The sequence below is a fragment of the Microtus pennsylvanicus genome, chromosome 10, assembly GCF_037038515.1.
Source record: "Microtus pennsylvanicus isolate mMicPen1 chromosome 10, mMicPen1.hap1, whole genome shotgun sequence".
In the NCBI taxonomy this organism is placed as follows: Eukaryota; Metazoa; Chordata; class Mammalia; order Rodentia; family Cricetidae; genus Microtus; species Microtus pennsylvanicus.
The window spans coordinates 51,820,220-51,835,214 of record NC_134588.1 but is presented as its reverse complement, the minus strand read 5'-3'; the positions used below and the strand labels follow the sequence as shown (position 1 = coordinate 51,835,214).

Below are 14,995 nucleotides of genomic sequence, written 5' to 3'. Positions count from 1 at the left end.
TGTATATATGTATATGTGTGTGTTTGTATATGTTGTTGGGTATATGTATGTGTGTGTGTTTGTATATGTTGTTGTGTATATGTGTGTGTGTTTGTATATGTTGTTGAGTATATGTATATGTGTGTGTGTTTGTATATGTTGTTGTGTATATGTATATGTGTGTGTGTGTTTGTATATGTTGTTGTGTATATGTATATGTGTGTGTGTTTGTATATGTTGTTGTGTATATGTATATGTGTGTATGTTTGTATATGTTGTTGTGTATATGTATATGTGTGTGTGTTTGTATATGTTGTTGTGTATATGTATATGTGTGTGTGTTTGTATATGTTGTTGTGTATATGTATATGTGTGTGTTTGTATATGTTGTTGTGTATATGTATATGTGTGTGTGTTTGTATATGTTGTTGTGTATATGTATATGTGTGTGTTTGTATATGTTGTTGTGTATATGTATATGTGTGTATGTTTGTATATGTTGTTGTGTATATGTATATGTGTGTGTGTTTGTATATGTTGTTATGTATATGTGTGTGTGTTTGTATATGTTGTTGTGTATATGTATATGTGTGTGTTTGTATATGTTGTTATGTATATGTGTGTGTTTGTATATGTTGTTGTGTATATGTATATGTGTGTGTGTTTGTATATGTTGTTGTGTATATGTATATATGTGTGTGTTTGTATATGTTGTTGTGTATATGTATATGTGTGTGTGTTTGTATATATTGTTGTGTATATGTATATGTGTGTGTGTTGTATATGTTGTTGTGTATATGTATATGTGTGTGTTTGTATATGTTGTTGTGTATATGTATATGTGTGTGTGTTGTATATGTTGTTGTGTATATGTATATATGTGTGTGTTTGTATATGTTGTTGTGTATATGTATATGTGTGTGTTTGTATATGTTGTTGTGTATATGTATATGTGTGTGTGTTTGTATATGTTGTTGTGTATATGTATATATGTGTGTGTTTGTATATGTTGTTGTGTATATGTATATGTGTGTGTGTTTGTATATGTTGTTGTGTATATGTATATATGTGTGTGTTTGTATATGTTGTTGTGTATATGTATATATGTGTGTGTTTGTATATGTTGTTGTGTATATGTATATGTGTGTGTGTTGTATATGTTGTTGTGTATATGTATATGTGTGTGTTTGTATATGTTGTTGTGTATATGTATATGTGTGTGTGTTTGTATATGTTGTTGTGTATATGTATATGTGTGTGTTTGTATATGTTGTTGTGTATATGTATATGTGTGTGTGTTGTATATGTTGTTGTGTATATGTATATGTGTGTGTGTTTGTATATGTTGTTGTGTATATGTATATGTGTGTGTGTTGTATATGTTGTTGTGTATATGTATATGTGTGTGTGTTTGTATATGTTGTTGTGTATATGTGTGTGTTTGTATATGTTGTTGTGTATATGTATATGTGTGTGTGTTTGTATATGTTGTTGTGTATATGTATATATGTGTGTGTTTGTATATGTTGTTGTGTATATGTATATATGTGTGTGTTTGTATATGTTGTTGTGTATATGTATATATGTGTGTGTTTGTATATGTTGTTGTGTATATGTATATGTGTGTGTGTTGTATATGTTGTTGTGTATATGTATATGTGTGTGTTTGTATATGTTGTTGTGTATATGTATATGTGTGTGTGTTTGTATATGTTGTTGTGTATATGTATATGTGTGTGTTTGTATATGTTGTTGTGTATATGTATATGTGTGTGTGTTGTATATGTTGTTGTGTATATGTATATGTGTGTGTGTTTGTATATGTTGTTGTGTATATGTATATGTGTGTGTGTTGTATATGTTGTTGTGTATATGTATATGTGTGTATGTTTGTATATGTTGTTGTGTATATGTATATATGTGTGTGTGTTGTATATGTTGTTGTGTATATGTATATGTGTGTGTGTTTGTATATGTTGTTGTGTATATGTATATGTGTGTGTGTTGTATATGTTGTTGTGTATATGTATATGTGTGTGTGTTTGTATATGTTGTCCTACTCTATTTCTTCCATCCTTGTTTTATAATTTTCATTGTAAATGGATCATTTTTTTATTTCTATTTCCTATAATTAGTTATTACCATATTGTAATGCTATGTTTTGGTAAATTACTAGAGCTAATAAATAAATTAAGCAAAATTGAAAGCTACAAACCAGCTATTTCCAAACCCCCACTTGTCACAGGTCTGGTGAAGATCCTGCCAGGCACACTCTTGAGTCTCCCACAAGGTTCTCCCAGATGTTCCTGTGCCACAACACACTTGATTTCTAGGAATTCCTACAACCCACTGACCTAGCTAAGCTACCATTTTGCTAAACTCCCATCTACTTTAAATATTTATTTTTAATATTTTTTGTAAATTATTAAGTATTTGCTTTTTGTACAACTTTCGATTTTTAAAGCACAATGAGGAGCTTAAATGGATTAATGATATTTGAGAGAGAAACGTCATTTTATGTGCGCCTAAATGTATATTTCTAGGAGCATTGGAGAAACGTGTGATGATGGAGACCTGTTGAATGGAGACGGGTGCTCTAGAGTGTGTGCACTGGAGGAAGGCTTCAACTGCGTGGGTGAGTCCAGGGGCGTGTGTCTTATGTTTAGAAATATATCAGTGTATTGCTGCATGAATTCTTAGTGTCTTGTGGCTTACTGATAAAGCCATAACACCAAATACTACATATATAGTCATTAATTTCTCATTTTAACCATGAAGAAACTAATTGGAGGCACAAAAGGCTTAAGTGACTTCTTTTCATTTATTTACCTGAAAGTGCTAGGTAGAATTTGAGCCAAAGGTGCGCAGATCTAGAATTTCATGCTAAACAGATTATACTGGTCCCTGGCTTGATATTACCAGGACATTCTCTCAAGTCCTCACATATATGCCAACACGCCAGATGAACAAGCAATAATGTAGATTCTACATACAAATTAGGGTCAGGAAATAATGTAAGCCTGTGTAGAAACAAGATATCTTTGATGTCTGTGTTTAATAGGCGAGATCATAGAGGCCAGCAGGGGGTCCTGGTGTTTTCTGTCCTGGGGAATGAGTGGTTATCAGTTATAACTAGATGACTTCATATCTAAACCCTTGGCATGAGAGGGAGCACACAAGGCTCGCCCTAGTTGTGATGAACGCATCCATGAACAGGTGTTTTAGAGGTAGACTACTTCCCTTCCCATGCACTGAGAAGACTGTCTAGAGTAGAACCCCCACACCAAAGTTGTTTTAAGTAGCAGTGCATTTAAAACAACTTCAGGGACCTTAATTCTTAAGACGCTGTAGTGTATCACAGTGCGTAAAACTTATCATGGTGCCAACTACTACATACGCATACAGATGCTTCTGTCCTCCACAGCCAAAGCTTCGTATCCCCTATCTGTCCTTCTGTCTAGCTATCCACCCATCTGCTGTGAACCATGTATTAAGTAGTATCACATTTTATATTTAGTACTTATGGAACACTGACATCTGCTAGATTTTTCCCTCCCAGGTGTACAGGGCAGGAGTGACTTAGAGTCCAGCTTCGCTTTTAGAGATGTCTCTTCTACCCAATCCTGACATATGGGCATGCAGCTTTTGCTTACATAATTCCGGCAATGAAAAAATGTACTCAGAACAGACAATTCTATTTAACAATGGTCTTACCTGTTAAATTTTTCCTTCTCCCAGTTTTCAGTTTGTAAACTGAGTCTCAGACCATCTTAGTGACTCATCTAGAGCCACACAAGGCCCCTGCCAAGCCGGCCCTGAAACTTCACTTTCCTTCTCTTCAATCAAGTGAGGTTTTCTTGCTCCGGCGCTTCAGAGGATACATTCTTTCCTGTTTTATTTGACTTCCATTCAGATATTTGAAATGCCTCTTCACTATTCTTCTTTCCAATCCAAACATCCCCGCATGTGATTAGGTTTCCAGACCTTTCCTATTTACCCCAACCTGGCACGCTTTGTTTGGTCGATGCCCAGAAAGGAATCCAATCCCCCAGATGTGGTCTGGCTGTGCGGAGTGCACCGAACCAATCGACCCCCTCTTTTGTGCACAAGTATTTGTTAATGCCACCTCTGTTTGTATCATTTCTTCTTGGTAGCCACACAGTGGTCATATACTGAAAATAAACACACATTCTCCGAACACCGTACCTTCTCCAATGCAGCTCGAGCAGCTTTTAACTTAAGAACAGCATCCATGCTGTTCCTATCACATTTGATCCTTCAACTCATATTTTCCCAGCCTCTAACACCAGTAAGACTATATCTCAATTACTTTAACTATACTTAAGCACTATATTTAAGCTTATGTTTAAGTTATTGACTGGGTTAAATTGATGTGGTATTTTCCACTATTAGACATCTTTTTTGATTAATACATTTATCGTATGCTAAGTGTATGATTTTACCCCATTGCTTTTCAAAATATTACATTGGAAGGAACCATTGGAAACGCGATTTTAAATTGTTCTATTATTTTCTTGTAGAATTGAAAAAATACATATTTTTTTGTTCTGTGGCTAAAAGAAAAAAAAGACAAGAAATAAGAAGGAGCAGTCCCTGAGTTATAGATAGAAAATATATTATCTATGTATATCATTGTCATAAATAATAAAAAGGCAGAGAGAGAGAGAGCGCACTTGCTCTGCTGGGAATGTTGTTTCCAATGCACACATGCTGAGAGGGAGAGGGTGCCACAAATTTGATAGACTACAGATGAAAGCCTTAAATGAGCTCAGAACCATGTCCTGTAGTGGGTGGCTTACACTGGCATGAAGCAGCAGATTTACCCTGGAAGGGTTTTACATATGAGGCAGTTATTAAGGAAAACAATAACTATATTGGTGAACAGCTGACAAACTACCAGAATATTCTTGTGGGGTTTCTGTAAAGAGGAAAAAAATGAAAAAGCATGCTATAAGAATAATAAATCTTAGAAATGGTTTTACTGAGTCAGTGCTGGATAGTGTGGATTTGTTTTGAATCATGATTCTATTTCAGTGTCCTGTTTCTTTAAGTAGAAATGAGAAATTGGGTTGTGCTATTAACACTAATACTTTGGTAGAATTTCACAGATGGTTTTATAAGTGTACCTAAGCTTTCTACAAGGAAGGAAGCCAGTCACAAAGGAGCAATGCTGTTCACCTAGTAGGAACTGCCCTGTGTGGACGAATGGGACTTGCCCAGCATATCCAAACTCATCTTCCACCTCCAATAGTTGCCCGCAAATATTCCTGTTTTGTTTGTCTGCTCTGTTTCAGTATAGGTGGTACAGGGTACAAGGCTGAAAGAGGCATGGGCCTAGATTGTCTAAGTCTCACTCAAACCAAGCCCCACAGTTTGTCAGGGTCACTTCTCAAGTCACACAAACTCATTTAGACTTGCCTATCTCATTTATAAAACAAGCAATAATAATAACAACAAGAAAGCTACAAACCCCATGGTTGCCCTAAGCTGAGAGACCTATAAGACCTGGATTCTTTGCAGCACAGTTTCTTATAGTTTCTAAGCAGTTATGTGCTCAGAGAAAAATGTCTCAGTGGTAAGAGTAATTTTTTTAAAAAAATCGTAATTTGGTGGTTGATGTTTTGGTGAGTACTGTGTACCCTGGTCATCACAGGATTGTCTTTACTGGACTAAAGAATAATTGGTAGGAAAAACCATACTACATTTCTCCAAAGACATAAAAAAATCCCTCAAATGTCATACATATTTCTTGGCAGGAGAGCCAAGCCTTTGCTACAGGTATGAGGGAGATGGGATTTGTGAACCTTTTGAGAAGGAAACCAGCATCATAGACTGTGGCCTCCATACTCCTGAAGGACACTTGGACCAGTGGGCTACCCAGGCATATTCCTACCACGAAGACAAGAAGAAGTGTCCTGCTTCTCTGGTAACAGGAGAACCTCATTCAATGGTAAGTGAAGACAGATTGTAATGGAGTCCCGGCTGGCCCTCAGTGTTTAGGGTTCTTACATTTTAGTCAAGATGTTAGCATTCAATTTTGCCCTCACTGAGATCAGAACATGTTGTGGGATGTTTTACTCTTTTGGCTTTTTTTGGGGGTGCCCACCACCCAGCTCCCAAATAAATCACACATGGAGGCTTATTATTACTTATGAATGCCCAGCCTTAATGTGGCTTGTTTCTTGCCAGCTTTTCTTGTCTTAAATTATCCCAATTACCTTTTGCCTCTGGGTTTTTTATCTTTATCTATTTCTGTAGACCCTTTTTCCTTCTTTCTCTATGGCTTGCTGTGTAGCTAGGTGGCTGGCTCCTGACATCTTCCTCTCCTCATTCTGTGACTCTTCTTTCTCACCTTGTTTTTCCTTTTATACTCTGCCTGCTAGCCCCACTTACCCTCTCTTCTGCCTCACTATTGGCTGCTTATCTCTTTATTAGACTGTCAGGTGTTTTAGACAGGCAAAGAATCGAATCACAGCTTCACAGTTAATCAACTGCAGCATAAACAAAAGCCACGCACCTGAAAATAATATTCCCCAACAAGAACAAGATAGTCATTGTTTTTTACTGCTGAGTAGTACTCTAATGTGTATATATTCCACACTTTCTTCATCCATTCTTCCATTGAAGGACATCTAGGCTGTTTCCAGGTTCTGGCTATTACAAACAATGCTGCTATGAACATAGTAGAGCATATACTTTTGTTGTATGATAAGGCCTCTCTTGGGTATATTCCCAAGAGTGGCATTGCTGGGTCCAGGGGTAGGTTGATCCCGAATTTCCTGAGAAACCGCCACACTGCTTTCCAAAGTGGTTGCACAAGGGGTGCACCCACCCACGGAGACAGTGGGGCTGATCTATTGGGAGCTCACCAAGGCCAGCTGGACTGTGACTGAAAAAGCATGGGATAAAACCGGACTCTCTGAATATGACTGACATGCCGAGAACCCAAGGACAATGGCACTGGGTTTTGATCCTACTTCATGTTCTGGCTTTGTGGTAGCCAGCCAGTTTGGATTTTCACCTTCCTAGACCAGGATGGAGGGGGGAGGACTTTGGACTTTCCACAAGGCAGGGAACCCTGACTGCTCTTCAGACTGGAGAGGGAGGGAGAGAGGAGTGGGGGGAGGGGGAGGGAAATGGGAGGCTGGGAGGAGGTGGAAATATTTTTTTCAATAAAAAAATATAAAAAAGAAAAAATAACTCACTGCAATGAACATTTGCAAGCAAAAAAAAAGAACAAGATAGTGTTAGCTGAAAACCTAGATTAATCATAAAATCCTGTAATTCACATGCATACTACTTGATCTCAACAACTTTTGTTCAATAACTCAAGGCATATCCAGGCATCTAAAATTTAGCATAGACTTGCAGCTGTTATAAACTATATTTGGACTCTATGTGTTGGATGATTTAGTGTAAAATGATCAAAAGCAGCAAGGAGAAATCAGAAAGTCTGAATTGGACAGCTGGATCCACTAGTATCACTGTTACTACATGACTATGTACAAGTCACTTGACCACTATGGATTTTCATTTGTTACTATCTTTTACATTTAACAGGCCAGTGTAGAGTTAATTGAAATTTTAAATATATATAAAATGTAAAAGTATGACTTGATTTAAGTTAGTATTGAAGGAATGCCAAAGTTAGTAGTTAGTAAATCAGGTGACTCTTTTCCCCTGACCATCTGCCAACACAGTGGGAGATCTTGGGAAGACTCTAAGAGGCTATTCTAATAGCATTGTTGAATTGAGGTTGAACACTAAAGACAAGATGAAGGGCAGTTAGTTCTTTGGGTACCATTCCAGATGCTTTCATTGCCAAATAGACTCTTCCATCCATTGTAACAATGGACAAGATGTCTACAGAAGTAAAAGCTAGAAGCCCTCTGAGTATTGTAGGCCAGGATGAAATAAGTGTATTTTAAACCCCTGCTTTGAGGAAGCCTTTCTGAGTGGGTAGAGGAAGCTAATCAAGGTGCCTGTCTCGGGTGTCTTATCAAAGATGCAAGTGTCTAGATTCCAGCACTTCCATTCTTTGTTTGTAGTTTTTCTTTTTCTTGCTGTGAACACAGTTGCTGCCTCTGTAAGCATGAAGTCAGCATTGTGTGTGTGTGTGTGTGTGTGTGTGTGTGTGTGTGTGTGTTAGTGGGGTTTCAGAGCCTTGCACAATCAGCAAATGTTCTGACACTGAGTTAGGCTCCCAGAATCTTGCAACCAGCTTTTAAGAGAAGAAGAAGAAAGCAGGTCAAAGGGAAGTTGGTGTATGCCAACTGAGTGTTTGCTCATGTTTATTGTGAAAAAAAAAAAAGCAAATTTTCTGGACGCTCCATACTGTAGATTTTCATCTATCTTATGGTCTTCTTAATCACCCCTATTTGTGGCTAACCTTGAGGAAATGAACATTTACATAACTGGATAACTTTGAACAAAGTTGGCGTTCGTTAATAAAAAGGTGATGGGCAAGATACAATGAGGCAACTAGCCTCTTGTGCCACACTCTCTTTGCCAAGTCTTGGCTTCTTTCTCCTTAGAATTCTGGTGCCCAGTGACAAAAAGCCAGGAAAGTTGGCGATTCTGAGTTCACGACAGCTCTCTGAAGTGGCTTTTAGTCTAGCCTAAATGTCTTCTCTAAATGAAGGAGGAGACATTTCCTGAAATTCTGCTTCTTGGGGTTTCTAACCAGCCAAGTGCTCCCAGCCTGTGTGATTCAGTAGCTTCCCTCTTAGGCCAGTTGATGCTGATTGATAAGGACCTAACCATCACCCTGAAAAGACTTGCAAAGTGAATTATTGGATCAGTCCCCTGAAGTACGCCAGAATAATTCTTTGGGCAAGACTCCATGCTGATGGTGGGCAGAGAGTTGTCCTGTGTGTTTTCTACCCTAGGAAGATACATCTTTTTTTTTTTAAAATTGATTTTTATTGAGCTCTACATTTTTCTCTGCTCCCCTCCCTGTGTCTCCCCTCCCCTTCAACCGTCTCCCAAGATACATCTTGAGGGTTACAGCCTTGATAAATTCTTCTACATGAATTTGAGTTTTCCTACATTCTAACTTCTGCATTCTGTATCTAACTGTGTGGCTGGTCGTTAGGCAGAAAAGTCGGCTCTGTGCTAGAGAGCGTCCGATTTTATTTACCTCCTGCACTCCAGACTTAATTTGGGACTGAAATTGCTTTTCAGAATTGTGCTACGCATCATCCAGACTCATCCCCCCACCATCTACTTTCTGGATGGTTTCCCTGTGTCTTCAGTTTGAAGAGAGCCCAGAATGAAGGCAGTGATAAGTCTGAAGATATCCTGCAGAAAGACAACGAGATTTGGCTGGAAGTAAGTGAGCCAAATATCTATTTGTAAAACCTGTAAATAGGGATACATTTGTGTGCATGTGTATGGGTAAAATGGGACATTTGACTGTTTTATTAGAGTTTTTCTTCCTGTTACCTCAAAGTGTTTACATCTTAAATTTATTTAAAATTGACTTTCTTTGAAGTTTGGACTTCTATACAAGTAATCACTCTAAAAAAATAACATGTACCATGACATGCAAAATTAGAAATGGGTAGCTCAAATACCATAGTTGCCATAAAAATCAAGGAATAGGGCTTTTAATGTCACTGTCACAAGGCTTTTTTGTGTGTTGCATCACAAACATATGTTGTAGTTTTGCTTCTATTGACACAGATTTCTTTTGTTGACTCTGTTACTTGAGATAGAGTCTCATGCAGCCCAGGCTGTCCTCAAACTCTGACCCTGAGCTCCTGATCTTCCTACTCCACCTCCCAAGTGATAGGATGACAGGTACGCACCACCACAAACAGCTTGTGCAGTGCTGGTAAGGGTTATCAAGGTTTCACACTCATCGTGTGAGACAGATTCACAGTCTCTGCCCCGTGGGTATTCAGTAGATCCAGACCCAATCTAATTCAACTTAGATCTTCTTTGCTGCACGTCACTTTTGTCAGAACCAGCAGCAGTATGCATGTGTTAGCTTCTGTGTTGACTCTATCTTTTATTTATTAATTCTGCATTTTGCTCTACTATATCATATGTTTTTGGGAATATTAGTACGTTTTTCAGAACTAAACCTTTTATTCAATCTTAAAATCATGTAGTATAAGTCTTAAAGACACTCCATTTTCTTTCAGAATATATTGGCCATCTTGATTATTATACTTTACATTTTATATGAATTTTATAATCAGCTATTAGTGTTTTAATCTTGCATTTTTCACTTATCTTTTCATAAAACAAATCAAAAAACTGTTAAGTTTAATTTTTCATTATTTTCTTCATTTTTATTGTTTGTTTTCATGGTTGTGAATATTCTAGACAAGTGTTCAACCATTGAGCTACAACTATGCTTTTAACTTGTGTTTCTTTTTCTGGTACCTTAAAATGATGTTTTGATAATTGACTTTTGTCCTCTCTAAGTCCTCACTTTATATAGTATTGTGAGATCACACAATGATTATACAAAGTGAGCAATAATCAATAAGGAGATTATGGTTGCTTCATGACCCTTAAAACATTTCTTATCACTTCAAATGCTCTTCCATTTTAGTTATGCATATGTGGGAAAGTAAAAGTAATAGAGCTGCCTTTTGTCTCTGGTTCACTACTACTTAGAACATTGGCAATATGGAAGATCAATGTGTTACACTTCTTTACAAAAGCTTCAAAGATACCAAGGTAGTTTTACCCTTGCTTGCCTTTTTCTTATGTGACTTGTATGACAGAGCTGGTGTGTTTTTATGACTTGGTGAATTTTTTATGCCTTGCTTATACTGATAACCATAGACCAGTTCCTGAAGAGTATTCCTCACTCTTTGGTGAAATGAAATATCCCAGTGAGGTTCTTTAGTATGAACTTTTTTCTTGACAATGGCTCCTCTAGGAAGTCTTGTTCTTTTGGTCAAAGCTACATTCCCTACTTTGGGGGGACAACGTCACTCCACTGCAATCCTCTGCCTGCGAGTCTGCACTCTTGAACCCCCACCATTCTTAGAGCTGGTTTCCTCTTCCACAACACCATTTGTCCACTGGTCAGGTTTCGCTTCCAGCATTATCATGTTTCTGCGCTGCATTTTCATCTTGTCTTCTTCTTCTTTTGATTATCCATCCTGGCAGATTTTCACATGTGTTTGTCACTGGGGAAAAGTTGAAATCCCATGTGTATTGTGTGTGTAACCCAAATCAAAGCTTCATTCAGGCAGTGAGTGTAAAGAGGAAATGTTTCATCAATATGAAATAGTTCTAGTCACTAAGAGATTAACATTATTAAACCACATTAAAGTCATGACTTTGGCAATGATGGGATTAGTCAATTGGTCAAAATTCAAACATATTACTAGTGTGGAGTTTTTTGGTTGTTGTTACAAGATTGGCAGTGAAATGTTTATTCAGTTGCTATTAATATATTGTATCAACTTGACTTGAGTCACATTGGTGAGTCAGTAGTTTTAGTTAAACTAATTTAATGACCATCATTTGTAGTATGCACATGGGAAATTGCCATATTTCTTCAAATTCCTATATCTTTCTTATAAATTATCTTCTTAACTAAAAAGTGTGTTTTTATCTCTAGTAATGTTTATTTAATCTTTGTATATTCCTCTGTTCTTTGACATACTCCTTCTTACTGTGTATTTTAAAACATACTTATCAGAATCACTTTAATGTGTACTTGAAACCATCTGTCTCTTTAGTGACCAGAGCTGTTTTATGCAGGCGATCTTTACTCACTCACTGGATTCTCTCCTCTATCACAATGAGTGAAACTTTAACTGAACATCAGACTCTGAACACCTTCGAGAGATATTGGCTGACACTGTCTTTTTTTTGAGATAGCTTTATTGGAATATGTATAAAGATTCAGGAAATATTACCTCAATTAAGTAAACAATTTGAAAGACTAGAACCTCTGTTCTTATTTCTGTGAGTACTAATCTAATTTCTTCAGTTTTTTTCTTTGTTCTAAGAAATTCCCCTTGCAAAGCTTAAATTGGGCCCTCTACTTTGAAAGTCTCTAACTTCCATGGCCTCAGCAGTATGTGCCTGCCAAGGACCCTCCAGGGTTTGAGCCTGTCTCTGGACAGTCTTTGCTTCATTTATACTGTTACTTTGCACTGCTTTGGATATTAAGACTATTTCTGAGGCACAGAATGTCTGATTTCATTTAATGTGATTTATTTCCTTTGGAGATGTTGAGTCTTGAGTCCTGACAGATTTGTTTGTTCTCAAACATCATCTTCATCTTACTTAATTTGTATTTTTAAAGTCATCCTGCTAGAGCAAACTTTTTTGACTATAAGCTACTCAATTATATCCAGAAGCAGAAATCTCCACCTGAAACTGTTAATACCCATCAGTTAGCTGCCTCTTGTAGTTTAGGCTTGTAGCCTAGTCCTGCTCAACAGCTAATCTAGAAGAAGAACCCCCATATTATACAACAAAATCAAATCAAAGGTTATATTAGTGTGTAAAGTGTCTAGTAAAATTTGATTTCATGAACCCATATGGTACCAAGTAAATTAGGAAGAGTATTTTGAAAATAAGCTACATTAAACAAAACATTTTCCAAGCACGGCAGAATTTCTGGCCCTTTACTCTTCATTTTAGTATAATTTAATCTTGATTTGATACACAGATATGATTTGTATGCAGTGAATCAGAGACAAATTTATTGCATAAGTGAAAAACAACAGTACTGGAAAACATTAGTTTTGAAAACTTATTTCCAAAATCTTTCATTCACTTACATGCTACTTGCCAAAATAAAAGTTCTGTCATTTTAGCCAGTTTTACTGAGGTAATATTCTCTTGATTTTCTTTATTCTGATCCTCAGCCAATAGAACAAGAACAGAAGATTTTTTTTCAGAGTATATAATATAAGTTGTCTATATTGTTTACAATGAGAAACACATTTTAAAGTCATTTATGGTTTATACAATGCATATTCTTATGCTTTTTGCTGGTATTCTCACATATCTCTGTGAGTGACAGGAGAGATGTTTTTCTATTTCAAGGATGAAGAAAGCATCCACGATTTGAAGTGCTTTTTCTACACCACTAAAGGATAAAATGGTAGTTAGGAAACCATATGCTCACATCTTGACAATAATCTCATGAATGTCCTTCCCACCCCCGGACTCTGTTACTAATTTCACCAGCATTTATTAAGCACCTGTAGTATGCCAATCCCAGAACTGAGCACTGGTAATGCATAGAGCAGAGAAGCAATAGGAAGAAAGCAAGAACACAAGTGGAGATGAAAGAAAGGTGCCCTCCCTTGTTGGGTTGCAGTTCTTCTAAAGTTTTGAAAGACTGCGTATCAGTGAATCTGGGTGAGAGGATTAATTCAGCACATTTTGTAAACTTACATGCAGGAGCAGGTGAGTCCCAGAAAGCGTGATTTCTTTAAGAAAGCGCTTTGAATCTGAGTAATGTAGGAAACAAATGCAACCATTTGAGATGCAGACACCCCATAGACACTTGTTTGGTTCCTAGGGAGCTAGACACCATATGCAAAATCGTATGCTCATGTTTGTTTCTGTGGTTCTAAAGTGTCTCCAGTTTGAAATGATCTCACTTAGGCTGGACTGGTTAGCAATCCTAACAGAAACCACCGCATGTTCACAGTATTTTAAAAACCAGAGTCTTCACATCAGCTATAAACCATGGACCACTGCCTGGAAATCCTTTCTGCACAAGCCTAAAGCCTGTTCATCATAATTTATTTCCTTTCTTTGTTTGGTATCAACTAGCTAAACACTGAACATGAGTCTCTAAGAACACGCAATGTGTATTTAATTGGTTAGATTTCAAATGAGTACCCCTAACACCATGCAAACAGGGAAAAAACACACTTGTTAAACTGTGATCTGTTCCACATAGTATTTATTATACACACTTTTAAATGGTTATTTTAAAATTCAGAGATGCTAAGCATTTAAATGGTGTAACTGGTAAAAGTATAGATAGGATTCTAATTAAAATCCAGTATATATCAAAGACTGTGGTCTTCTCTTTCCATAATAGGAGTTGGGAATACAGTTTCTATGAAGAACCAGTTATAAAATACTTCAGGTTTATTGACCACAATCCATATCATAACTGTTTAACATGGCTATTAGTATGAAGGTAGAAAGTATAAATTGTTTTTTTTTAAAACAGAACTTCTAATTTTACGTACTTTTCATATTATATTTGTTTTTATTTTCAGCTATTTGAAAAAATATGTGTTTTAAATCACAGCCATATGGAAATAGGAATTGGGTCAGGATTGGCCCACAGACTGCAATGTGCTAACCCCTGCTCTACACCACGTTTCTAAGTTACTACTAAAGATATTCATGACTGTTTATCTTATTTCAGCAGCGTGTTATTCAAGCTTTTGCTACTGTGACAAAATGCTTCATGTAAAGAGCCTAATGGAAGAAGAGTTCATTTTGGATCTAGATTCAGAGGTTTGGGTCCATCTTGGAGCGGACAGAGAGGGTGGTAGAACAGTTCACACACAGTCAGGAAGCAGAAGAGAATGTCTATGGCACCAGCCTCCTCCTGCTTTGCCTTTGAGACTCTTAGTGCTCCAGCACATGGAACGATGTAATTCCACTACAGGACAAGTCTTTTCTTCTCAGTCAGTCCTCGGTGGGAGGATCCTCACAGACAATTGCAGTGGCCTGTTTTAATCTAAGTTCTTCAATCTAAGCAAGTTGACAATCAAGGCTAAAAGTCTTACACATGACAAAATGCACATGTACGTCTCTGTGTGTATACATGCCCTTGTGTATGCTCAAATATGTAAGTGCACATGCATACATGTGCTTATGTGTGTGGAGACTATATGTTGGTTGGTGTCAGCATGTCCTCTTCAGTCCCTCTTCACATTAATTTGTTTATATAGAGTCCCTAACTAGACCTGAGCTCACCAGTTTATCTAGGCTTCTTGCTGGCCAGTGCGTTCCAAGGATTCTCCTGTCTCTCTTTCCC

The 14,995-nt window shown here is 37.1% G+C and overlaps 1 protein-coding gene across 1 annotated transcript in view; it reads left to right on the top strand.

The window, feature by feature from the left end:
* Window positions 1-14,995, top strand: part of Pappa2 (pappalysin 2) — a 238,598-nt gene that overhangs the window by 110,130 nt on the left and 113,473 nt on the right. Inside the window, exons 9-11 of the mRNA XM_075987453.1 lie at window positions 2,523-2,614; window positions 5,757-5,950; window positions 9,184-9,330. Of these exons, the coding sequence (XP_075843568.1) occupies window positions 2,523-2,614; window positions 5,757-5,950; window positions 9,184-9,330 (433 nt within the window). The remainder of the gene's footprint in view (window positions 1-2,522; window positions 2,615-5,756; window positions 5,951-9,183; window positions 9,331-14,995) is intronic.